General features: G+C 40.8%; 1 protein-coding gene and 1 non-coding gene across 5 annotated transcripts in view; one reads left to right on the top strand and one right to left on the bottom strand.

The window, feature by feature from the left end:
- Positions 1-24510, top strand: part of MLH3 (mutL homolog 3) — a 31929-nt gene extending 7419 nt beyond the window's left edge. For 3 of the 4 annotated variants that reach the window (XM_012438266.2, XM_012438267.2, XM_064375042.1), the window contains exons 3-13: positions 2471-2569; positions 3252-3337; positions 4547-4651; positions 5799-5871; positions 8812-8883; positions 10118-10229; positions 11621-11780; positions 19028-19051; positions 19153-19231; positions 22970-23121; positions 24095-24510. In XM_012438266.2, the coding sequence (XP_012293689.2) occupies positions 2471-2569; positions 3252-3337; positions 4547-4651; positions 5799-5871; positions 8812-8883; positions 10118-10229; positions 11621-11780; positions 19028-19051; positions 19153-19231; positions 22970-23121; positions 24095-24214 (1082 nt within the window). In that variant the 3' untranslated portion in view covers positions 24215-24510. The remainder of the gene's footprint in view (positions 1-2470; positions 2570-3251; positions 3338-4546; positions 4652-5798; positions 5872-8811; positions 8884-10117; positions 10230-11620; positions 11781-19027; positions 19052-19152; positions 19232-22969; positions 23122-24094) is intronic. The other variant, XM_064375043.1, reaches the window with a different exon arrangement.
- On the bottom strand, positions 20836-20942 carry LOC135274357 (U6 spliceosomal RNA). The gene has a single exon (XR_010342201.1). It is a non-coding gene; the product is annotated as a U6 spliceosomal RNA (small nuclear RNA).
- Positions 24511-25296: the final 786 nt, after the last annotated feature.

Genomic DNA, 25296 nt, shown 5'->3' with positions numbered 1-25296 from the left:
TGCTGCAGAAGAATGGAACGTGTATAAATGTAGTTATAAGTCAATTTATAATTTCTCCTGAGGATGAGTATCTCTAGCAGGAAGCTGTGATTTCTTTAAGGTTAAATAAGACCTTTACTTTTCAGTGTTTTTCTGTTTTTTCCCGTGTGAAAAAAAAATCACTATAGTAACTTCAGTAGTATTTCAGTAGTATTAGGAGAAAACTCATTTCTTTGACTATTATTCCTCTGACTATCAAGTTGGTCTTAAAGCCACATTATGTGCTTTTCAATCTATGTATTTTTATGTCCTGATTTATATTGAATGTTTATCAGAGGTAAATCTACAGCACTGGCACCTCATCTTCCTGAAATGCAACTGCTTCTGATACGGTGCCAAAAAATAACTGGATTACATGACACTGTGAGATAGCTGTTGCTAAAAGAAAGGGGGAAATCTTAGCTGCCATACTCAACATAAATATCTCTTCCTTTCGAATCTAGATATTTAAAACACTTTAACCTACTTAACATTCTGGATTAGCATACCTTTTAGTGAACTTTTGAGTGTCATGTTAACTCATAGTTTCCTAACGAAAAATATTTTTGGTATAGAAGTTCCGTGGGCCGGGCACAGTGGCTCATACCTGAAATCCCAGCACTTTGGGAGGCCAAGGCAGGTGGATCATGAGGTCAGGAGATTGAGACCATCCTGGCTAACATGGTGAAACCCCATCTCTACTAAAAATACAAAAAATCAGCCAGGCGTAGTGGCACGTGCCTGTAGTCCCAGCTACTCGGGAGGCTGAGGCCTTGAACCCAGGAAGCAGAGGTTGCAGTGAGCCAAGATCGTGCCACTGCACTCTAGCCTGGGCAACAGAGCGAGACTTTGTCTCAAAAAACAAAAAGGAGTTCCATGAAGAGATGGCTCCTCAGTACCCTGCTACCTTTCTGGAAATGGCTTATATACATTATGACATTAGGACATTGTCAAACTTTACACAAAGGTGTTACATGAGATAAATTGTAAAAGATAATTTTTTTTCTTGTTGCCCAGGCTAGAGTGCAATGGTGTGATCTCAGCTCACCGCAACCTCTGCCTCCTAGGTTCAAGTGATTCTCCTGCCTCAGCCTCCTGAGTAGCTGGGATTACAGGCATGTGCCACCACACCTGACTAACTTTGTATTTTTAGTAGATATGGGGTTTCTCCATGTTGGTCAGGCTGATCTCGAACTCCTGACCTCAGGTAATCTGCCCGCCTCAGCCTCCCAACGTGCTGGGATTACAGGTGTGAGCCACCAGCCTAAAAGATAAATTTTAATGTACAGAAGAGAGGATCTATAAAGGTGATTTTGAGGAGTAGTGTCAAGTCCCCAAGCCTTGGTAGTTTTTTCTTTTTTTTTTTAAATTTTTTTATTTTTTATTTTTATTTTTTTATTTTTTTAAGATGGGGTTTCACCATGATGGCCAGTCTAGTCTTGAACTCCTGACCTCAGGTGATCCACCCACCTCAGCCTCCCAAAGTGCTAGGATTACAGGCGTGAGCCACCGCACCTGGCAGTTTTTTCTTTATTTAACTCAATTCTTTCTATTAGTAGTTATAAACATGTTTCACTTCATTATCTTAATTTTATCATTCTTAACCTCTCCAGGTGTAGTCCAACAGATTTATCTATCATGTTTTGCTCCTGTTCTAAAGCTGTCAAATTAAGCATTGCTTCTACAACTCAAATCTTATCTTCCTTGATGGAGAACAGCAGCTTTGGGCCAGACCTTATTAGACTCAAATTTGAATTGAGAACCTTTCATTTGTCCATCTGTTCACTTATTCATGCAACATTTGTTGATCATCCACACTGTGCGAGGTGCTGCCACATTGCAGGTTAACTGACTTTGCTTTCAGGAGTTCACAGTACTATTAGGGAAGACAGCTATCTAAACATAATTGTAATATAATGAGACACATGTTAGGATAGAATCATACATTGGAGATAAGAGACTCAAGCTGGAGAGTTGTGAAGGTTGTAGCAAGTTGTGGGTGACAATTAAATACTGCTGCTCTATGTCTAACACAGGGCTTCTCTGGATGATTTTTCATTGTAGGGTTTGTCCTATGCATTGTAGGGTATTTAGCAGCATCTGTGGCCTTTATCTGCTAGATACTAGTAGAATGTTGTGACAATGACAAGTGTCTCAAGACATTGCTAGATGTTCCCTTGGGCAAAGTTACCTGCCATTGAGAATCACAGTGACCTATTCTAGGCCTTCATTCTGTCTGGTATAAATAGATAAGGGAACTAAGCATTAATGGAGAGTCCTAAATTGACAGCGTAATTTCATTAAAGGACTTCTGATTCTCCATCTAGTGTTTAGTAGTCTGCTTTATGTCTTGACTCAGTTTGTGTAGAAAGAGGTTTTATGTAATTAAATTTTTGAATAGTTTACTTGTATTTTAAGTTCAAATTTCTAGGTTTTTCTTTCTTACATTTAGGATCTCAGTACAGGTGTCATCCTTTTAGAAGCGACCTTGTTCTTCCTTTCCTTCCGAGAGCTCGAGCAGAGAGGACAGTGATGAGACAGGAAAACAGAGGTAGGGGTGGCAGAGACTGCTGGGGCACCCAGTACACATCGTACCACCTAACTCAAAAAACAAAAGCAGGCTTGCATTAAGCTTGATCAGTGCCAGCTGTGCCGTACTGGAATCAGCAATTCCCCACGGCCCTATTTAACAGCAGAACTAAGTAATTCAGTGCATGCATTTAGATCAGAAATTACTTTTCCAGACTTGAGGTCAATACTTGGTGATTATGCGTAGTCTGTGGTGTCTTTGTGATTGGGGGACATGTTTCTTATTTTTAAAAAGGCTGGACTGGCACTCCAAGTTGCTGTAGTTTTATCTAAGCAAAAATCTTCAGAAAAAGCTACAGACAGCTATTTTTTGTGTGTGTCTAAAAATAGATAAGGTATATATTTTCCCTAAAGGCAGTAAGGCTACAAATTTGAGCCATAGCTTCTCCACCAGTATTCCAAAATATCTCTTGTAAACAGTTTGGAGAAAAGCTATAATGCCAGAAGATACAGTCACCAACTCTAGTTTAAAAAGTAACAAATCAAAACAATTTAGAGATATAGCAAACACTGCACATTTGTAGAATATAGAAACAATGTATGTGATCTTTGGTCTTGAGGTTACAGCTCACCAAACAGGAAATGCCATTCCCTCCTTTCCTGTGGTTCTTGATGCCAACTTTACCTGTTCCCTTTTGCCCTAGATACTGTGGATGATACTGCTGGTAGCAAATCGCTTCAGTCTTTGTTCTCAGAATGGGACAATCCAGTATTTGCCCGTTATCCAGAGGTGGGTCTGTAGCAGTTTTTCTTTGCCTGTTGTTTTAAACTTTGAGTTTCAAGGCGGGTACAGCGGCATGCACTTAGTCTCAGCTACTCAGGAGGCTGAGGTGGGAGGATCACTTGAGGCCAGGATTTCAAGGCTGTAGTGTGCTGATTGCACCTGTGAATAGCCACTGCACTGGGCAACATAGTGAGACTCCGTCCCTTTTTTTTTGAGACAGAGTTTTGCTTTTTCGCCCAGGCTGGAGTGCAGTGGCGCGATCTTGGCTCCCTGCTACCTCCGCCTTCCGGTTTCAAGCAATTCTCCTGCCTCAGCCCCTTGAGTACTGGGACTACAGGCGTGCACCACCACGCCTGGCTAATTTTTGTCTATTTAATAGAGACGGGGTTTCACCACGTTGGCCAGGCTGGTCTTCGTGATCTGCCCGCCTCGGCCTCCCAAAGTGCTGAGATTACAGGTTTGAGCCACCGTATCCCACACTCCATCTCTTAAAAAAAAAGTAAATAAATTAAAAATAAAATCTGAATTTTATTTAAGCTGAGTATGGTCATGCAAGACTATACTAAGTCATAATTATGATTGGAAACTGGGCATATTTCCAAGTAATTTATTTGGAAGTTAATGTTTAATGTAGAGAGGAAAAATCAAATTTATAGCATTTTGGGAGCTCAGACATTTTGGATTAAACATGTATAATCAATTTGAGAATAGTGAAAGTGTTTACTACTCTCAGAAACCCTGACTTGTAGCTTTGGCGCAGTATTCAGGGTGGTGATAATAAAACTGTTATCATTAGATAAAGCCACGCATCTTCTACTGGAGGAACAGTTGGCCCTGGATGAATGTTCTCTCCTGGGTGTGTTTTCACAGAATGTACTGTGCATGCTGTAAACAGGGTGTATGATAGATGAGCATTTGATTGCCGATTCTTTCCTCGAGATGTCATTTAAGGACTTGATCGTGGAGCATAGCCAAATTATTGTTCTGAAACAGTATTGGGGTTTTTTTTGTCAGTAATTTTGTTTATATGCAAAAATTGTTATTTAAGACTCATTATTCATAGATTCTTTTGAATTTCTCTAAATTCCCTGAATTCAACCCACCTCTACTAGGCTATATAAAAATGAATGTTTTTAAAGCACTGATATCTTTGGTAAAACAGTTCTGCAGACACAAAAATTAAAATTTCCATTATGTTTTGCTGAGTCTTTCTAGGTTGCTGTTGATGTAAGCAGTGGCCAGGCTGAGAGCTTAGCGGTTAAAATTCACAACATCTTGTATCCCTATCGTTTCACCAAAGAAATGATTCATTCAATGCAGGTAAAAGATTGATTTCAAAATTTCATAAATATATATAAGGCCTAAGCTAGACTAACTCTTCTGAAATTGGATTTATTTAATGATATAGACTACCCTGGTCAAGGCACGTGTGTGTGTGTGTGTGTGTGTGTAGTGCGTGGGTGCACACTTATCTTACTACAACTTTTATCATCAGAAGAAAAAGCAAGGAATTCATTATAATTACAAAGAAAGAAATGTCTTTGGTAGTGTGAGTAAGTTTGGAGGGAATGAATTATGGATTCAGGCTCACAGTTTCAAGGATTCTCAAGGTTCTCCTGAAGTAGATTATATATTGACTTTATATTTGGCAATAATTTATAAATCAATAAGTGCTTTAGTGACCTTGTCCTTAAGTGTGCAACAATGCCGTCTTAGAAATGACCCTCTATTGTGTGAGGCTACACAGGCTTGGGAAAGCCCATACTGAGGAGTTCCATTGACAAAAGGGACCCTTTGTCTGATCCGCTCTTCTGCTTTGCCCTCTGCTTACCACCTTGGCTGTCTTAGTCCCTTTGTTTTCAGTGTGGAACAAATTAGGCAGTTAACAGATCTAGGTAAATTCCTAACCTGGCATTCATCTGGTACCAGAGCAGGCAAGCAGTTGATCTAGAAATAGATCCTGGGGCAGTGGTATAGGCTAGGGGGTATTGAGGAGCCTCATGTACCTAGACAGAGAGGAACCACCAAGGTCTAAAGCCACCAGTGGATTTTAACTTCTTTAATTGATTAGCTCCTCCAAAATAGTTTTCTTTGCTTTTGTAAAAATTTTAAAAATGTATTTCAGCCTGTATGTTACCAATCTCTGGTCACATTACCTATTCTCAAGAGTCACTCTGTTGGGAGCGTCTCAGCCCTTCTCTAAAGTCTTTCTAGCACACCACTCTTAGATGTGGGAATCTGTCTTCCCCTGTTGCCTCCCTCCTCTTGTATCTTCTGATCACTCCACTTGCCCATTCTTTCATCCTTCCTAGTGACTTTTTCAGGTTCATCAGAACCTTACCCAGTCTTAGGGATAGGAGTGTGATAAGGCAAATAACTCTGAAAGTACAGTTCTGTACCTTTCTATGCACATAAGCCTTTGTTAATTTTTATTCAGTGTTATACCACTTACGTGAATGTCTGACAGGTTCTCCAGCAAGTGGATAACAAGTTTATTGCCTGCTTGATGAGCACTAAGACTGAAGAGAATGGCAAGGCAGGTAAGAATGGAGTTTAGCCTCAATGACTAACCAGCTGGTCTTCTTATAACCTTTTTTTAATGATTATTTTTGGTATATAATACAGTTTCAATGATTTGGATGGATTAGGGAAAGCCAATCTAAATTAAGAATATTATGAAGGCTGGGTGTAGTAGCTCACACCTGTAATCCCAACACTTTGGGAGGCAAGGCAGGTGGATTGCTTGAGGCCAGAGTTTAAGACCAGCCTGGGCAACATGGCAAAACCCCATCTCTACTAAAAATACAAAAATTGGCTGGGCATGGTGGCGTGCACCTTTAGTCCCAGGTACTCAGGAGTCTAAGACAAAAGAATTGCTTGAACTTGGGAGGCAGAGGATGCGGTGAGCCAAGATTGCGCTATTACACTCCAGCCTGGGCAACAGACATTTAGTTTTATGTTCATACACATACATATGCTCAGGATACACATTAAACTATCAAGAGTATTTACTTTGGGAATGAAAATGAGAGTGCGCAAAGGAGATATTTCTTCTTGTACTCTTTTAAATATTTTCTATTTTTTGACTTTTTAATAATATTTTCGTATTTTCCCTTTATAATAATAGAAAGTATATATAATGAACTCTGCTAGGTTTATCAAGATTTACACAGACTCTCTTGGTGACCTGCTTTAATGAAACAGGTCACCTCCTCCCTCCCCTCCCCCTTCCCTCTCCCTCCCTTCCCCCTACCCTCCCCTCCCTCTTCCCCTCCCCCTTTCCCTTCCCCCCCTTTCCTCCCCCCTCCCCCCTCCCCTTCCCTCTTCCTCCCTTCCCCCTTCCCTCCCCCTTCCCCTCCCTTCTTCCCCTTTCCCTTCCCCCTCCCCTCCCCCTCCTCTCCCCCTCCCATCCATTCCCCCTCCCCTCCTCTCCCCCTCCCCTTCCCTCTCCCCTCCCCCCTCCCCTTCCCTCTCCCTTCCCCCCTCCCATCCCCTCCCTCTCCCCTCCTCTCCCCCTCCCTTTCCCTCTCTCCTCCCCATTCCTCTTTCCTCTCCCTTCCCCTTCCCCTTTCCTCTCCCCCCTCCCCTTCTCTCTCCCCCCCCTCCCCCCCCCGCCCCCGTTGCCCTGGTGGGAGTATAGTTGTGCAATCTCCACTCACTGCAATCTCCACCTCCTGGATTCAAGGGATTTTCCTGCCTCAGCCTCCCAAGTAGCTGGGAGTACCACCACTCCTGGCTAATTTTTGTATTTTTAGTAGAGGCAGAGTTTCACCATGTCGGACAGACTGATCTTGAACTCCTGACCTCAAGTGATCTACCCTCCTCACCCTCCCAAAGTGTTGGAATTACAGGCATGAGCCACAGAGCCCAGCCAGAATCTGCATTTTAATAAGATCCCCAGGTGGTATGTGTGCCTATGAATGTTTGAGAAGCCCAGGTCTAAGGCAGGACAAACACCACCTAAGGGGAATCCAGGCATCGCCTGTTTCTGTACAGCTGGGGAGATGAGAATGGTTTTTGCATTTTGTAATGGTTGGAAAAAAAAGAAAAAGGAGATTTCTTTACACATTAAAATTACATGAAATTAGTATTTCAGTATCGATAAATAAAGTTTTATTAGAACACAGCTACAATATTTACATATTGTCTGTGGCTGTTTTGTCTCAAAAAGAACTGTTGAGTAGTCATGACAGAAATCGTGTGGCCCAAGAAACCTAAAATATTTATGATCTGGCCCTTCAGAAAACATTCACCGGCTTCTGATCTAAAGTGCATTAGAGGTACATTCTTCATGGGTTTCCAAGGAACTTGTACGCCAGGGTTAGCTGATTATAACAATGTGTGGTTTAATGATCCTTTATCATATTAAAGTTGAATCAATAAAGCAAAATCAGTATTTAAACATAGGAATTATATATTCAAGCTTCAAACTTGAAGAAATGCCACTTTGACTTCGTTTTTTTTTTTTTTTTTTGAGATGGAGTCTCGCTCTGTCTAGGCTGGAGTGCAGTGGCACGATCTTGGCTCACTGCAACCTCTGCCTCCCAGGTTCAAGCAATTCTTCTGCCTCAGCCTTCTGAGTAGCTGGGACTACAGGTGCCTGCCACCATGCCCAGCTAATTTTTGTACTTTTAATAGAAACGGGGTTTTACCATGTTGGCTGGGATGGTCTTGATCTCTTGACCTCGTGATCCACCTGCCTTGGCCTCCCAACCCTGTCTTTTCTTTTCTCTTCCTCTTTTTTTTTTTTTTTTTTTTTTTTTATCTGAGACAAGAGTCTCACTTTGTCGCCCAGGTTGGAGTGCAATGGCATAATCTCGGCTTACTGCAACCTCCGCCTCCCGGGTTCAAGTGATTCTCCTGCCTCAGCCTCCCGAGTAGCTGGGATTACAGGCATGTGCCACCACGCCCCGCTAATTTTTTGTATTTTTAGTAGAGACTGGGTTTCACCATGTTGGCCAGTCTGGTCTTGAACTCCTGACCTCAGGTGATGCGTCTGCCTCAGCCTCCCAAAGTGCTGAAATTACAGGCGTGAGCCACCATGCCCAGCCTGACTTTGTTTTCTAAATGAGATACTGATGAACTAAAGAGTTTCTTAGTTTACCTTTTGTTTTTTAAAAAATGAAATTATGGGGAAAATAATAAACTTATCAGATAAAAATTAGTAATACTGGTTATCTCTGGGGAGGGAAACTAGGAGGAGTGGAGCAAGGGCATAAAGGAGACCTGATTATATTTCCTTTTGTGCCTTTCAGTGTTGGGTCTGGGATCCAAACTTATGGGATAAGTTTGTTTTCATTTTCCCCATAATTTCATGTTTTAGAAAATAAAAGGTTCAATTGTTACTACTCAAAATGTTTTCTTTTATGCTGTTGTTAGATAGTTTGAATTAAGCCTTCTGTCTCCTCAACACACATGATGGTTGTCACATTGTCATCTTGCTCTGAGAATCTGAAAGTCCACAATCCTTGCTCATCTAGGTGGGAACCTGCTCGTGCTGGTGGATCAGCATGCTGCCCATGAGCGTGTACGCCTGGAACAGCTTATCAATGGTAAGGATCTTTGCAAGCAGAAGGAAATTGAGACTCCCAGCAGAATCGGTACACCTCAAAAAGCTTTTCTAACTGTGACTGTTGTGAGGAAGCACGCTTTGTACTGTATGTTCAAAAATTAAACTACAGTCTTCCAGTTTGGCCTGTGTTATAACTGAAAGAATGTAGTAGTTCACTAATTCAAAAATGTAGGTCTTATTTATGTGGTCAGAGGCGTATTTGCCACACATTTATGATCAACCCAGAGGTGCCGAGGACAGGCTGCTTACTCTGACATCCAGCACAAAGATCTGCCCCTCCCTATGCCCGGTGATCTTGGCATGCCTTCCCATAGCCCTTCAGGCAGAGACCACTGGCAGCTCAGAAGGCCCAGTATACTGTTTTGATTTTAAATTTTAGTTGGCTTTTGAATATACAGTATAATCAAATAGATTCAATTCTGAAAGGCACAAAAGGGAATAATAATAAAGTCTCCTTTCTACCCTTCCCCCATCCCTCCTTGCTTCTCTTCCCCAGACACAGCCAACATCACTAAATCTAGCTTTCCAAAGCAATATATGCTTTTTAATTTTTTTTTTTTTTTTTTGCTACCCATTTTTTTCATCATGAGACTGTGTTTGCCAAGTTGCAAAATACCAGGAAAGTCTTTACTCCTGTGGCCTATGAGTAATGTCAGAGAGTTAGGCAAGGACCTCAGGAGGTGCTTCATGGACTAGAAAGGCAATGATATTACTATTATTTTCACTTTCCTTATAAAATGATGGCCTAAAAGTTGGGAAAGATATAGTAAAAACAGTGTTAGAAAAACTTACTTCTACAGGCCCTGCACCATTTGAGAATAATACTAATTCTCTCCAGAGACTGGGAGACCCTGCTCAAGGAAAGGGAAGCCTTCTGGAGCCATGAGATTGTGTGCTAAACCCACATATGTCCCTGGTAATCCACATTATTCACCTCTGTCATCAAAACCACATTTATTAACTACAGGAACGTTGCATTGTTCATCTGAATGTACGATGCAAGTCTTATATTTCTTATTTTGGAAAATACTACCAAAATTGGTTAATAGGCTGAGTATTAGCTTGACTTTAAAAATGGAAATCCAAAGTCTAAAACTGAACATTAAACATTCTGCTATGCACTAGAATGATTATATCAAGGCTGTGCTGTATTTTTATCTGAATCTAGAAGACTTCTCTTCCTACTCTTAACCCATTCATCTTTCTGCCAATAGATTCCTACGAGAAGCAACAGGCACAGGGCTCTGGTCGGAAGAAATTACTGTCTTCTACTCTAATTCCTCCACTAGAGATAACAGTGACAGAGGAACAAAGGAGACTCTTACGGTTCGTACCACCATAAGAATGTGATGTTCACGGTATCAGTTCTCACAATAATTCTGTGAGGAATAAGCATAACTATTGTTCCGTTTTTCAGATGAGACCAAGAGAGGTTACAAGACTCGTCTAAGGTCATAGCAGTTATTAAGTAGTGGAGCAGGCACTCATAGGCTGGTCATCTAACTCCACAGGCTGGTTTTTTTCCTTTTTTAAAATATGTTTTTTCTGCATCTAATCGTCCATTAAAATAATTAATTAATTAATTAATTAATTATTTAAGACAAGGTCTTGCTCTGTTGTCCAGGCTGGAGTGCAGTGGTGCAATCTGCTCACTGCAACCTCCACCTTCCAGGCTCAAGCAGTCCTCCTATTTCAGCCTCCCAAGTAGCTGAAACTACAGGTGGGCACCACCATGATGGGCTAATTTTTGTAATTTTTTGGTAGAGATGGGGTTTCACCATGTTGCCCAGGCTGGTCTTGAACTCCTAGACTCAAGTAGTCCTCCCGCTTTGGCCTCCCAAAGTGCTGGGATTACAGGCGTGAGCCACTGCACCCAGCCTCTTCTTTCCACTGTGTCCCAGCTGGTGAGTATAAGATAGAGTTTCCCTGATAATTTTTTCCAGCAGTTGGCTTAGAACACTCTTCTCATTTCTTGGAACAGTTGTGTTTATGCCATGCTTTGTGAAAGCAAAGTTTCTGCAGTAATTGCTCCCATTCTGCTTTGCCTTGGTGCATTCTAGACTCTTAGTTTCCATTATCATAATCATAATGGGAAGAAACTAAAACACTGGGATGTAAGGAAGGGGCAAATCATATAGTGAGTCACAAGATAGGACATTTTGCCTCTTCTGAGCAGCACAAATTATTGAAAATGAGAAAGAGAAGTTTCTCCCAATGTATTTCAAGTTTGGGAATATGATACTGCCAGTAAATCTTTTTTCTCTGTGACATAATTTATATTATAGGCAGATCTATTTACTTACATCCCATTAATCAGGACTTCTAAGTTCCTTGGTTGTTAATTACCTCCGTGCTTTAATGCTGATCCAAATCACTCTCAGACCTTTTTTTTGTGCCAGACTCTCTTAAGTGCCAGCAGCCAGAAGTTAGCAGTTCCTCAATGAAGAAAACACACTTAGAAACAAGATTTAGACACAAATTGATCCTCAATGGAAAAGAGAAAAACAATAAAGGTTACTATAATCCAAAAAGGAAATTTTATAATAAAAAAATCCCAAACAAACACACATAAGTGTGAGAAAAACAATACAATTTTTAAGCCCAGTGGCAGCTTTTGAAAAACTACCAAGTAGTATTTAGAACCAGTACTGAAATGTGAATGAAGTAGCACTTTTTTTTTTTTTTTTTTTTTTTTACATTTGAGGTTATCTCTTTAGGTGTTACCATGAAAATCTGGAAGATCTGGGCCTTGAATTTGTATTTCCAGACACTAGTGATTCTCTGGTCCTTGTGGGAAAAGTACCACTCTGTTTTGTGGAAAGAGAAGCCAATGAACTTCGGAGAGGAAGATCTACTGTGACCAAGAGTATGGTGGAGGTAAGACAGCTGCAGATGTTAAGGAAATTGCTGAGTGATGGTAACCTTGTATTTTGTCTGTAGATTCTCTGAATTCATCTTTTCTTCAACAAGCATTCATGGTATTTACCTGCTGTGTGCCAGGAGCTAGAAATTCAGAGATGAATTAGCTCAGAATAAGGAAAAAAGGCATTTGAAGAATTATAGTCAGTGAACTTTGGCTAGGAGAGGTTTTGTGTTTTACTTTCTTCCCAGTACAATTACGGTAATGAAAACTAAGAGTCTAGAATGCACCCAGGTATTTTTTCAGAAGTGTTACGGAAACATAGAATGACTCCCATTCCTGGGGAGGTGGAGTCAATGAAACTGTCACAGAAAAGCTGTTTTCATAGGACAGGTTTTTGCTTTTGAGAGACCAGGTCTCACTCTGTTGCCTAAGTTGGAGTGCAGTGGTGCAATCATAGAACACTGTAGCCTTGATCTCCTGGGCACAAGCAATCTTCCCATCTCAGCCTCCCAAGTACAGGTAGCCTCCCAAGTACAGCCTCCCAGACTACAGGCATGCACGACCATGCCTGGCTAATTTTTTCCTTTTTTTTTTTTTTTTTTTTGTAGAGATGGGGTCTTGCTGTGTTGCCCGGGCTGAACTCCTGGTCTCAAGCAATCCCCCTGTGTTGGCTTCCCAAAGCCCTGGCATAACAGGCATGAGCCACTGCGCGCAGCAAGAAAAGTCTTCTAGAATAGTGGGAAACTGCCAAGTACAGAAGAGGGAAGAAGGGCATTCTAGACAGAGGAACACATATCAGAGACTTGAAGCAGATCCTAAACTATCAACAGATATGGCTCAAATTAAGATCTACAGTTGACCCTTGGACAACTTGGGTCTGAACTGCACATGTACACTTACATGCAGTTTTTCTTCCACCTCTGCCACCCCTAAGACAGTAAGACCAACCCTTCCTCTTCCTCCTTCTAGGCCTATTCAATGTGAAAATGATGAGGATAAAGATCTTTATGATGATTCATTTTTTTTTTTTTTTAAGATGGGGTTTCACCATGTTGGTCAGGCTAGTCTTGAACTCCTGACCTCAGGTGATCCGCCCGCCTTGGCCTCCAAAGTACTTGGATTACAGGCGTGAGCTGCCACTCCCGGCCCTATGATGATTCATTTCTACTTAATGAATAATAAATATATTTTCTTTTCCTTACGATTTTCTTAACATTTTTTCTTTCTTTCTTTCTTTCTCTTTCTTTCTTTCCTTTTCTTTCTTTTCTTTCTCTTCTTTCTTTTCTTCTTTCTTTCTTTCTTGCCCAGGCTGGAGTACAGTGGTGCAATCTTGACTCACTCCCTCCACCTCCCTGGTTCAAGCAATTCTCCTGCCTCAGCCTCCCGAGTAGCTGGGATTACAGGTGCACACCACCATGCCCGGCTAATTTTTGTATTTTTAGTGGAGACACGGTCTCACCATGTTGGCCAAGCTAGTCTTGAACTCCTGACCTCAAATGATCCACCTGCCTTGGCCTCCTAAAGTGCTGGGATTATAGGTGTGAGCCACTACGGCTGGCCAACGTTTTCTTTTCTCTAGCTTACTTTATTGTAAGAATACAGTGTATAATATGTACAACACAAAAAATATGTGTTATTCAATTGTTAATGTTATTGGTAAGGTTTCTGGTCAATGGTAGGCTATTGGTAGTTAAGACTTGAGGAAATCAGGCCAGGTGCAGTGGCTCATGCCTGTAATTTCAGCATTTTGGGAGGCTGAGGCAGGCAGATCATTTGAGATCAGGAGCTCGAGACCAGCCTGGCTAACATGGCGAGACCCCTGTCTCTACTAAAAATACAAAAAATTAGCCGGGCATTGTGGTGTGTGCCTGTATTCCCAGCTACTCGGGAGGCTGAGGCATGAAAATTGCTGCAACCTCTGGAGGCAGAGGCTGTAGTGATCCAAGATTTTGCCACTGCACTCCAGCCTGAGCGACAGAGTGAGACTCCATCTCAAAAAAAAGATGTGGGTAAATCAGAAGTTATACTTGGATCTTTGACTGGATGGTGGTCAGCTAGATGGGTTGTCAGGGTCAAATCATAAAGGAATTTAGCTTATTCTGCTAAGTATTTGCATTTCATCTTATAGGCAGACAATGAAGAATTTTAAGCAGGAGAGTAAGGTACATTTTAGATTGCATTCCAAATATGATTACTTTACATATATGTTTTGGGGTAAAGGTTTGAAAAGCAACTGCTGAAATATGGCATTGGAGGTGTTAGAGGGGACCATTACTTTTTATTTTGATTATGTTTCTTTTTTTTTGACAGCAAATATCATTTATTTTGCCTTTATTGCCTTTATCCTCTCCTTTCCTGTTTTCTATTATAGTTTTCTTTATTTCTCTTTTTTCTCTCTCTACTGGTTTGGAAGTTATATATTCCATTTGTATCCTTTTAGAAATTAGCCTTACATTTTAGCATGCATACTTATCAAAGTTTAAAAGTAATTCATTTCTCTATCCTCTTCCTAACTATACCAAAATCTTACAAACCCTTCATCTCGCATCACCCTCCTCCCATCTTCCATGTAGCTGTCTAGTACTTTAATTCCATCTTGTTTTTAATCCCCTGGTGGTCAATTATTTCATAGTCAATCTTTATTTAGATTAAAATGTTCACCAGAGTCTTTGTTCCCCATTGCCTCTTGCATCCTACTTATTCTGTGTTCTTTGTATTCTGTTTTATTGTTTTTTAAGTAAATCTCTTAAAAGATATTTTATCCACAAACAAATCTTGAGACAAAAAAATACAAAAAAAAAAAAATAATAAACAGAAGTTATTTTATTAAGAGTCCATGGGCCAGGCACCGTGGCTCCCAGCACTTTGGGAGTCCGAGGCAGGTGGATCACCTGAGGTCAGAAGTTCGAGATCAGCCTGGCCAACATGGTGAAACCCTGTCTCTACCAAAAATACAAAAATTAGCCGGGCATGGTGACCACACTTGTAATCTTAGCTACTCGGGAGGCTGAGGCAGAAGAATTGCTTGAACCTGGGAGGCATAGGTTGCAATGAGGCAAGATCGCATCATTGCACTCCAGCCTGGGTGATAAGAGTAAAACTCTGTCTCAAAAACAAAAAGTCCATGAATGATAAGCTATCTTTTAAAATATCTTTATTTTGCCTTCATACATGCATGATTATCTACCTAAAAACAGAATTTCACATTGCCAGTTATCCCCCTTCATTTAAAAATATTCTACTACTTTTGACTTTCTATTTTATTTATTTATTTATTTATTTATTATTATTTTTTTTTTTTGAGATAGAGTCTCACTGTGTTGTCCAGGCTGGAGTGCTGTGGGTGACCTTGGCTCATTGCAGCCTTAGCCTCTCAGATTCAACTGATTCTCCTGCCTAAGCCTACCGAGTAGCTGGGATTATAGGTGCTCACCACTATACGCAGCTTATTTTTTTATCTTTGGTAGAGACAGGGTTTCACCATGTTGGCCAGGCTGGTCTTGGACTCCTGACCTTAGGTGATCTGCCTGCCGCAGCCTCCCAAAGTTCTGGGATTATAGGTGTGAGCCAGTGCGCCCAGCCCGACTTTCTGTTTTAGCTATTGAAGAAGTCCTTTGTCAATCCAATTATTACTCTGTAGGTAATCTGATTTTCCCTCTGGTTGCTTTTAAGATGTTCACTTCGTCTTTGGTGTTCTGTAATTTCCCTATGATGTATCTTTGTATGGATTTATTTTCATTTCCTTCTGGAGATTCACTATGCTTCTTAAGTTTAGAAAGTGTGCAGTCATTATCAACTCAAACGTTGATTCTTCCCCATTCTCTCTCTTGTCTCTTGGAAATTTTGCCAGATATCTACTAGGCCTTATCTTTCTACTCTCCATGCCTCTTCAGCCGTCTTCCATATTTCCCATTGCTTTCTCTCTCTCTGGTACATTCTGGGAAATCTCCTCACTTATCTTCCGGTGAACTAAAGTATCTCTTCATCTTCTATTTAATTATATGTTCAGCTTATCCACTGAGTTTTTTATTTCAGTGACTAAATTTTTAATTTCCAGAAGTTGTTTTTTTTTTTTTCAAATCTCCCCATTCCTTTTTCATGGTGTCCTGCTTTTTTCATTATTGTTTCTACTCCTTTGTCTCTAGCTTTCTTTATTTGGAGCACAGGCACATCCACATCAACTCTGTGTAGAAGTCTGAAATGCTTTAGTAATATCTAAAATAGTAATATCTAAAATTAGAAGACAGATATAGTGGATAAATTGGGGGATAGATTGATATAGGAAGCTTTGGGTCAGGGAGAGCAGCTGAGGGGTTATTTCAGTGGTTCAGGTAAGAGAAGATGAGGATTGGACTGAGTCAGTAGCAGAGGGAGTAGAGAGGATATTTGAGACAGAATTTGGGAGGCAGAAGCTAGAGGACTTGGTAAGCAATCGAATGTGAAAGGAATAAAGGAGAAAAGAGAAGCAACAGTGATTCTGAGGGTTGTAGGTTGGGCAGCTGGAAGGATGGTGGTGCCATTGACAGAGAAGGGACACAGATGAGAAAGAACAAACCTGTCTGGGGGTTCCATCATGAAGCTGGGTTTGGACACAGTGAATGGGCCTTCAGGTGGAATGCCCAGTGGATAGGCAGACTTAAATGATCTAGTACTTGGCAAAGAAATCTGGGCTGTACCTATTTATCTTAGAGTTAACAGCGTATATATTTTGATAGTATTAGAAGCTGGAGAAGGGCCTTGATGAAGCAAGATTGTCCAGGGAGAATATGGAGAGTGAAGAAGAACAGAGAAAATGGTGGAGCCTGTAGAACATCAGCATCTAGGGTGCATATGTTTTGGCAAAGGTCTGGAAAGCTCTGCTGAAAAGAGGAAATTCTAAGGATGGCTGAAAATATTTGGTTGGAGAGGAAGGAGGAAAACCAGGAAAAAGTAATATTGCCAAAACCAAGAAAAGTTTTAAACAAGAAGGGAATGGTCAATAATGGCTACGAAGTAGAGCCCGAAACGCTGGACTTGGCTGTCGTGCGGACATCGATTGTCTTGTGGAATCATTTCCTGGGGATGAGGTGGGGCAGAAGATAGAGTGTAGTGAGTCAGGAGTGCATGAAGCGGAAGTGAAGCTAAGTAGGCAGCTCCTTCTAGAACTTTGGCTACACACAGAAAAAGAGAGATGGGTTGATAGCTAAAGGTTAGAGGTGTGGGAAGTGTGGTGGGACTCAAGGCTGAGGAAGGGCTTTTGTTTGCTTTAAGACAAGAAAGACCTAAGCACATTTGCAGGCCAAGGGTGAAACATTTGAGAGGAAGAGAGCTGCCAGTCAGCTCTTGGATCATCTTGGCTTTGTCCTTTCCAGAATCGCCTTTGGATCAGTCAGACTTTACTCTGCTTCCAGCGAAGCTCTTTCCTCCCCACAGATGTACTTTCTCTAAGTCTCCTGCTTCAATTGTCCTAAATCCAAAAGATAAGATCTGTTAGAGTCTTTTATTGTAATTCAATCCCTAAATATGTAACCAGAAAATTACAAGAAAAACTTTTCCTGAAGGAACTTCAAAGACTACTGTTAAGGAGTTTACTTCCAATGGAAACAAACCTTCTGGTTTCAGAAAATCTTGATTATGCTATGTCAGGTTGATCAGGAAAGATTTTGTATGATTCTGGAAGAAGCTGGAACAGTTTTGGTGTTTTGAGGAGGTAGCTACTTGAATCCTAGCAGTTGAAAGATCATTAATACATCTTTCTATAAAGCTCTATCTTCTAGCCTGATGAATGAGGCTTTAAAAATATTAAATTAGGCCAGGAGCGGTGGCTCATGCCTGTAATCTCAGGACTTTGGGAGGCCGAGGCAGACCGATCATTTGAGGTCAGGAGTTTGAGACCAGCCTGGCCAACATGGTGAAACTCCGTCTCTACTAAAAAATATAAAAATTAGCCAGGCACGGTAGCGGGTGCCTGTAATCCCAGCTACTCGGGAGTGTGAGGCAGGAGAATTGCTTGAGTCTAGGAGGTGGAGGTTGCAGTGAGCCAAGATTGTGCCATTGCACTCCAGCCTGGGCAACAGAGCAAGACTCCGTCTCAAAAGATTAAAAATAATAAATAAATAAATAAGAATATTAAATTATCCAGCATTAAATGATGTAAAATGGATTGAGATGAGTCCCATCTCCCCTTCACTAGGCTTAGAAACGGATGTTTTACCACCCCAAGATATACAAACACAAGAGAGAATAGCAGAGCAGTTAGGTTTGCTCTCCAGCCACACTAAGCTTTGTTAGTGGATTGAGTATTATGAGAACATCTTTCTGTTTAGGTTTGTTTGGGAAAACGTGGTTTTTAAATTATAGATAATATAGTATCTACTACCTAGTTCTTGGTAACTGTGCTCATTTATAGGCGTGGCAGACTAGAGTATAGATGAAGGAGGGAAGAGAATTTCCTGAGTCTGATTTTAAAAGAAAACATACCAAGTTGTAATCTTAGGAGGCAGATTTACACTTAGCCATTTCCAGAGTAAAGAAATATTTTCTTATAAAGAAATCATTAAATGTGCAACAGGTTTTTTTCTTTTTACCTCCAGAGGTTAAACAAATTGGTAGCATGAAATAGTGTGTGCTTTAAATTTCTTTAAAGTTCTTTTGTAAATATTAATATCCACAGGGATATAACTGTTAAAAAGTTTACCCCAGGGACAGAGACATGCAAGGGAGGAGAAATTTCTCAACAAAATGCCTCAGAAAATAAACTTTCTGACCTGAAGGGAATTGTCCCCAAAAAGCCCGTGGGAACTAAAGTGACTGTTTACTTGTGTTTATGATATTTAAGCAAGTGTTATACTGAGCAGTGGTTGTGTTGAAGGTTGTTGTGTATTTATTCTCAGTTTGTGTGTAATATTACACTTGTTCTGGCTAAGATTATACACACAAACAGACAGCCTCTTAGTGAGAAGCCTTCCTGATGTTTTGAATTGGTTGAATCATCAGGGCTACTCTTACTAGCTACATAACCTCATTAGTTGAGAAGCTAACTCTGGAGGAAGTCTCAGTAGCTAAATGTATTCTATGTGCAATAAGAGTTCCATTCAGTTGCTTGTTTTTTTCATATTCAAAGTGCCTTACAACAAATAAATTTGTACCCAAATGCTATATTGCCGGAACTCTTTCCTTCAGGAGGCATGATTTAAAGAAGGAAATTGAGATATTTTGTAAACTATCAAAGGGAATTAAAACATAACAGTAGATTAAAGCCTATTTTCCTTTTGCTTTGTAGGAATTTATCCGAGAACAAGTGGAGGTAAGCTTTTCTCTTATTTGGGGGTTTCACACAGAAGTGCCACACATACAAGGCTTCATCGCCCCATTTCTTTTCCTATTAACAATGTGTTTATGCATTAGCTACTCCAGACCACAGGAGGCATCCAAGGGATATTGCCACTGACTGTCCAGAAGGTGCTGGCATCCCAGGCCTGCCATGGTAAGCTCTTTAATATAGCGGCAATCGAGCACCTCTACATGCAGAGCCCTGGCAGGGGTGCCGGGATTACAAAAGAAGCAGAAGGCACATTTCCCACTTGACTCTGAGAATACAGTTTAGATCAAGAAACTGAATATACATTTAAAAATCACTTTTACAAAAACAAAATCCCAGCACACAAATTTTACTATAATGCTTCCTGACCTATATGAATGGAGGAATTACTTCTAGAGGAGATGCATTTTGAGTTGAATTTTGAATGAGCTGAGGAACGTGGATTCACATCATGGAAGGGAGAATTCACGGCAGAGAGAGGAAACAGCCTGTGCAGAGACACAGAACAGCAACAAGTTGGTTATATGAGAAGCAGCGAAGAGTATCAAGAAACTAGGCAGGTAAGAAAGAACAGAAGCCTAGAAGGTCACAGCAAAACTTTTGGATTTGACACAGAAGGCATTAGAATTAGCAAGCGTTCTTTTTTTTTTTCTTTCCAACTTTTATTTTAGGTTCAGGGGGTACACATGCACTTTGTTGCATGGGTGAATTGCGTGTCGCAGGAGTTTGGTGTACAGATTATTTTGTCACCCAGGTAATGAGCATAGTACCCAATAGGTAGTTTTTCCATCCTTACCCTCCTCCCATCCTCCACCCTCAAGTAGGCCTAGGTGTCTATTATCCCTTCTTTGTGTTTGATATGTATTCAGTGTTTAGCTCCCACTTGTAAGTAAGAACATAGAGTATTTGGTTTTCTAATTCACTTAGGATCATGGCCTCCAGCTCTGTCTATGTTTTTGCAAAGGACATGATCTCGTTCTTTTTTATGGCTATATAGTATTACATGATGTATATGTACCACATTTTCTTTATCCAGTCCTCCATTGATGGGCATTTAGGTTGATTCCAAGTCTTTGCTATTGTAAATACTGCTGCAGTGAGTATAACACATGCATGTGTCTTTATGGTAGAATGATTTCCATTTCTTTGGGCATATTCCCAGTAATGGCATTGCTGGGTTGAATGGCAGTTTGTTTTAAGCTCTTCAAGAAATCTCTAAACTGTTTCCACAGTGGCTGAACTAATTTATATTTCTCACCAACAGTGTATAAGTGTTCCATTTTCTCTGCAGCCTCACCAGCATCTGTTATTTTTTTACTTTTTAACAGTAACCATTCTGACTGGTATGAGATGGTATCTCACTGTAATTTTGATTTGCATTTCTCTGATGGTTAGTGATGTTGAGCATTTTTCATAGGCTTGTTGGCCATGTGTATGTCTTCTGTTGAGAAGTTTGTGTTCATGTCCTTTGCCCATTTTTTTAAATAGGGTTTTTTGGTTTTTGCTTGTTGACTTATTTAAGTTCCTTATAGATTCTGGATATTAGACCTCTGTTGGATGCAGTTTGCAAATATTTTCTCCCATTCTGTAAGTTGTCCCTTTATTCTGTTGATAGTTTATTTTGCTGTGGAGAAGCTCTTTAGTTTAATTAAGTCTCAGTTGTCAATTTTCGTTTTTGTTGCAATTGCTTTTAGAGTCTTTCTCATGAAATCTTTGCCAAGGCCTATGTCCAGAATGGTATTTCTGAGGTTTTCTTCTAGGGTTTTTATAAAAAGATGGAATGCTTCAGGAATTTGCATGTCATCGTTGTTCAGGAACCATGCTAATCTTCTCTGTATCATTCCAATGTTATTATATGTGCTGCCAAAGCAAACACCATTGAGGATTCTTGAGCAGGGTAATATGATACAATATAGAAAATGGGGATTTGGGTGTGTGGTGCACACCTGTAATCCCAGCTACTCAGGAGGCTGAGGCAGGGGGTCTAGGAGTTTGAGACCAGCTAGGGCAACACAGTGAGACTCTGTCTCATAAATGAGTGAATGAATGAATAAAAGAATAAAAAAAAAATGGTAGTAGAGGAATATATTTCAGGGATCATGACAGTTACAGAATCCCCTGCAACTATCATTATGGTCAGCACAATGGGGTCTCCAACCCAATGATCCCCTCCCCATTTTATCCTTCTCCATCAGCCTTCTTCTCTCTTCACTTTCTTTCCCAGCTTTATAACCACACCCCATCATTAGTCTGTCTCCTGCAAAAATCCTGAAGTCCTTTCCCCTTCATCCTGTCATTACTCCTTACATATACTCAAACATAGCTTGACTCTGTCCCCACCCAAAATCTCATTTTGAATTATAATCCTCATAATCCTCATGTGTCAAGGGTGGGACCAGGTGGAGGTGACTGGATCATGGGGGCAGTTTCCCCCATGCTGTTCTCATGATAGTGAGTGAGTCTCATGAAAGCTGATGGTTTTATAAGTGTCTGGCATTTCCCCTGCTTGCACTCACTGTGTCCTGCCGCTCTGTGAGGAAGGTGTCTGCTTCTCCTTTGCCTTCCGCCATGACTGTAAGTTTTCGGAGGCCTCCCCAGCCATGTGGAACTGTAAGTCATTTAAACAGTCTTTCTGTTATAAATTACCCAGTCTTGGGCATTTCTTCATAGCAGGGTGAGAACAGACTAATACTCCTCCATCACCAAATTTCATCATTGCCACTTTCAAAATGTATCTTAGATGCATCTGATTCAGTCTTTCTCCTCCCTCATTCTTGCCACTGTTGAGTCCTCTTACTTAGTTCCTCACATCCACTCTTGACTCCCTGTCAAGCCACTCTTCTCTCAGCACCCAGAGGAACCTTTTTGAAATATCCCTCCGAGCATGTTGTTCTTCTAACTAAAATGTGTCAGTGATGACCCATTGCTCTTGGGATAGAAATGTAATTTTTTGCTGTGGCCCACAAGGGTCTTCGTGGTTTGGCCCCTGCCTGCCTCGCTAGCATCGCATCACATCACTCTGCACTTTGGTCTTTACATCCTGGCTTTTTGGTCTTACACTTCCTGTAAGCTAAACATCTGTCAGCCTCGGGACCTCTGCACTGGGCTTTTCGTCTATGTGAAACACTTTTCTCTCCTTCAATTAGCCATGTCTTTCCTAACTTAAGGCCTCAGCTTAAATACCATTTTGCCAGGAAAGCCTTCCTTGAGCTCCTAAACTAGGTTTAGTCTTCCTGTTATATATTTATATCCCATATTTGATAGTACTTACACTTATCATTTAAATTATTGTGTAATTATCTGCTTCATGTTTGTCTCCCCTATTAGAGCTATTAGATCATAAGCGCCATGAGGGTGGAAATTATCTGTCTCATTAACTGCCGGGTGAAGCTCCCAATACAATATACTTAATAAACATTTGTTGACTGGGTAAGTTATATATAAAGGCAGGTTATAACAATATGAGTTTAGATTAGGAAGATTATTGTGGAAATTAGAAAAAAGAAGCAAATAAAGTGAACATTGTAAGAAAACAATCAGAGATTGCTATTGGATGATCCATGGAAAAAGATAATCTCACTTCACAAACCTATAAGGAGTAGGCAAAAACACTCCTCTTGCCTCTTGGAGAAAAACCCTGAAAGCAAGATCCTAACAAGTTAAGGAATGCCTTCTACAGAGATTAGAAAGACAAATACTCCATAAGAAAAAGCTGAGAGACAGGTCAGTCCTAAGCCTGAGTTTCATCCATGGTCATAAGCACCAATTTTAAGCAGGATTAAAGCCTCATTAAAGAAGCCTAAGAAACATACTACTTTTTCCAGATATTTGGCACTGACCCAAGGTCAGCACTGGTTTCCCACCATATACACTATAACCTTCTTGTTTTTCTCTTTCATTTAGGGGCCGTTAAGTTTAATGATGGCCTGAGCTTAGAGGAGAGTTGCCGCCTTATTGAAGCTCTGTCCTTGTGCCAGCTGCCATTCCAGTGTGCTCACGGGAGACCTTCTATGTTGCCATTAGCTGACATAGACCACTTGGAGCAGGAAAAACAGGTACATTAATGACTAATAGGAGCAGGAGGGAGCAAAGTTTATCTTCTCTTTCTTTTCTGGCTTTTACTATCCAGCTGTAATCTGTCTTAATCCTTTCCAAAATAGGGGAATTTTGCAAAATCTGCATTGGAAGTTTCACATAAAGCCTCACCTATTTCATCTTCCAGTTCAAATCCAAATAGAGCTTAGACTGAACTGTTAGGTCACCCACATAATGGCTTTGTATTTTAAAACTTAACACATGTACAGACTTACATATCCTGAATACCTGTGGCCTGCAGGCTCTAGGTTTGATAAGATGCAGTTCTCCCTGAAGCTACTGAAAGTTGGTAGAAGCACAGCAAATTCACTGTTGGCATGATATAGCCTCAACATCTGGTTTATTGATAGTACCTGCTGGAAATGGTGATCTGTGACTGTAGCTGGCCATCCCCAAGGATCTTGAGTTATGGTTTGAGGATTATCAGGTAGGGACCCAGGCCTGGGGATCTCTACATTATGCTTTGGCCTTGATTACCCAGCAGCCTGAAAACTACGATATGGATAATGCAGTAAAGGCACAGAGTGGCTTCAATTAAGAACTTCTGTCCTTGTTACAGTCTTCAATGAAGGAGAACATGGAGAGCATAACAGGAATGCCCCTATTGCTGCTTTCCAAAATCTTTTCTTTTGCTAACCTTTCCCTTCGAAGGAATATAAAATCTTTTCTTGCATGGAGATTTCAGGTACTAATGTTTTCTGACTCAACTAGTTGATTTTACTTCATTAAAACCTCTTTGTTTCACAAAGAAAAATATGAGGAAAGTTTTGTCCCCATTGCTGAAGGGCTTCCATTGATCCTTAAAAAAATCTATAATCTCTATTGAATCTAGAATTTAGAAATCTAAATGGATTATAACAGCATACTTTGGAAATATTTATGTGCTACCTAGATTTTCATACTGCTAATTGAAGTTATTCTTTCTTCCCATAGATTAAACCCAATCTCACTAAACTTCGCAAAATGGCCGAGGCCTGGCGTCTCTTTGGAAAAGCAGAGTGTGATACGAGACAGAGCTTGCAGCAATCCACGGCTCCCTGTGAGCCACCATGAGAACAGAATCACTGGTCTAAAAGGAACAAAGGGATGTTCACTGTATGCCTCTGAGCAGAGAGCAGCAGCAGCAGGTACCGGCACAGCCCTGACTGAATCAGCCCAGTGTCCCTGAGCAGCTTAGACAGCAGGGCTCTTTGTATCAGTCTTTCTTGAGCAGATGATTCCTCTAGTTGAGTAGCCAGATGGAATTCAAGCCTAAAGACAGCTCATTCATTTGCATCCGTGGACACAGAAGGTTGCCATATAATGTCTACCTTTTGCTGCTTATTTAATGATAAAATTTAATGACTGATCGGTTGCTTGTTGTTTGAAGGTTGTAATTTTTGTTTTCATACAGTTTTCTTTTTTTCAAGCTTCACATTTGCGTGTATCTAATTCAGCTGATGCTCAAGTCCAAGGGATAGTCTGCCTTCCCAGGCTGCCCCCAGGGTGTCTCCATTGCTCCCCTCTTTTCCCTTCAGTCTTCTTCACTTCCCTGTGCTGCTGCTTCACGTGCTACATCTCAGGCTTAAAGAGTTTCTCTACTTTCAGTGAAAACATTCCCTGAGGTCTTTCAGCAGGCCTCTAGTTACTTTAGGGATTAAAAACTATTGATAAAAAGAAGGACAAGGCGTCAGGCACAGTGGCTCATGCCTGTAATGTTAGCACTTTGGGAGGCTGAGGTGGGAGGATCACCTGAGGTCAGGAGTTCAAGATCAGCCTGGCCAACGTGGTGAAACCCCATATCTACTTAGATAGATAGATAGATAGATAGATAGATAGATAGATAGAAGGACAAGGATAGAACAGAGAAAATTTAAAGTCCTATTCCTGGTTTTTTGTTTTGTTTTGTTTTCTTTAAAAACTCAAGAGACTGATGTTCATATCCCAAACTAGTAAGATGGTAAAAATACAGTGAGGCTTTTTTTTTTTTTTTCCTTGAGACAGAGTCTCTGTTGCCCAGGCTGGAGTGCCATGGCGTGATCTTAGCTCACTGCAAACTCCGCCCACCCCCCTCCCCTCCCCCCCACCCCGTGTTCAAGCAATTCCCCTGCCTCAGCTTCCTGAGTAGCTGGGATTATAGGCGCACACCACCACGC

Source organism: Aotus nancymaae, unplaced genomic scaffold, assembly GCF_030222135.1.
Source record: "Aotus nancymaae isolate 86718 unplaced genomic scaffold, 86718_ANA_hifiasm-v0.15.2.pri h1tg000011l, whole genome shotgun sequence".
NCBI classification, from domain to species: domain Eukaryota; kingdom Metazoa; phylum Chordata; class Mammalia; order Primates; family Aotidae; genus Aotus; species Aotus nancymaae.
This window is presented reverse-complemented; position numbering and strand designations above follow the sequence as displayed.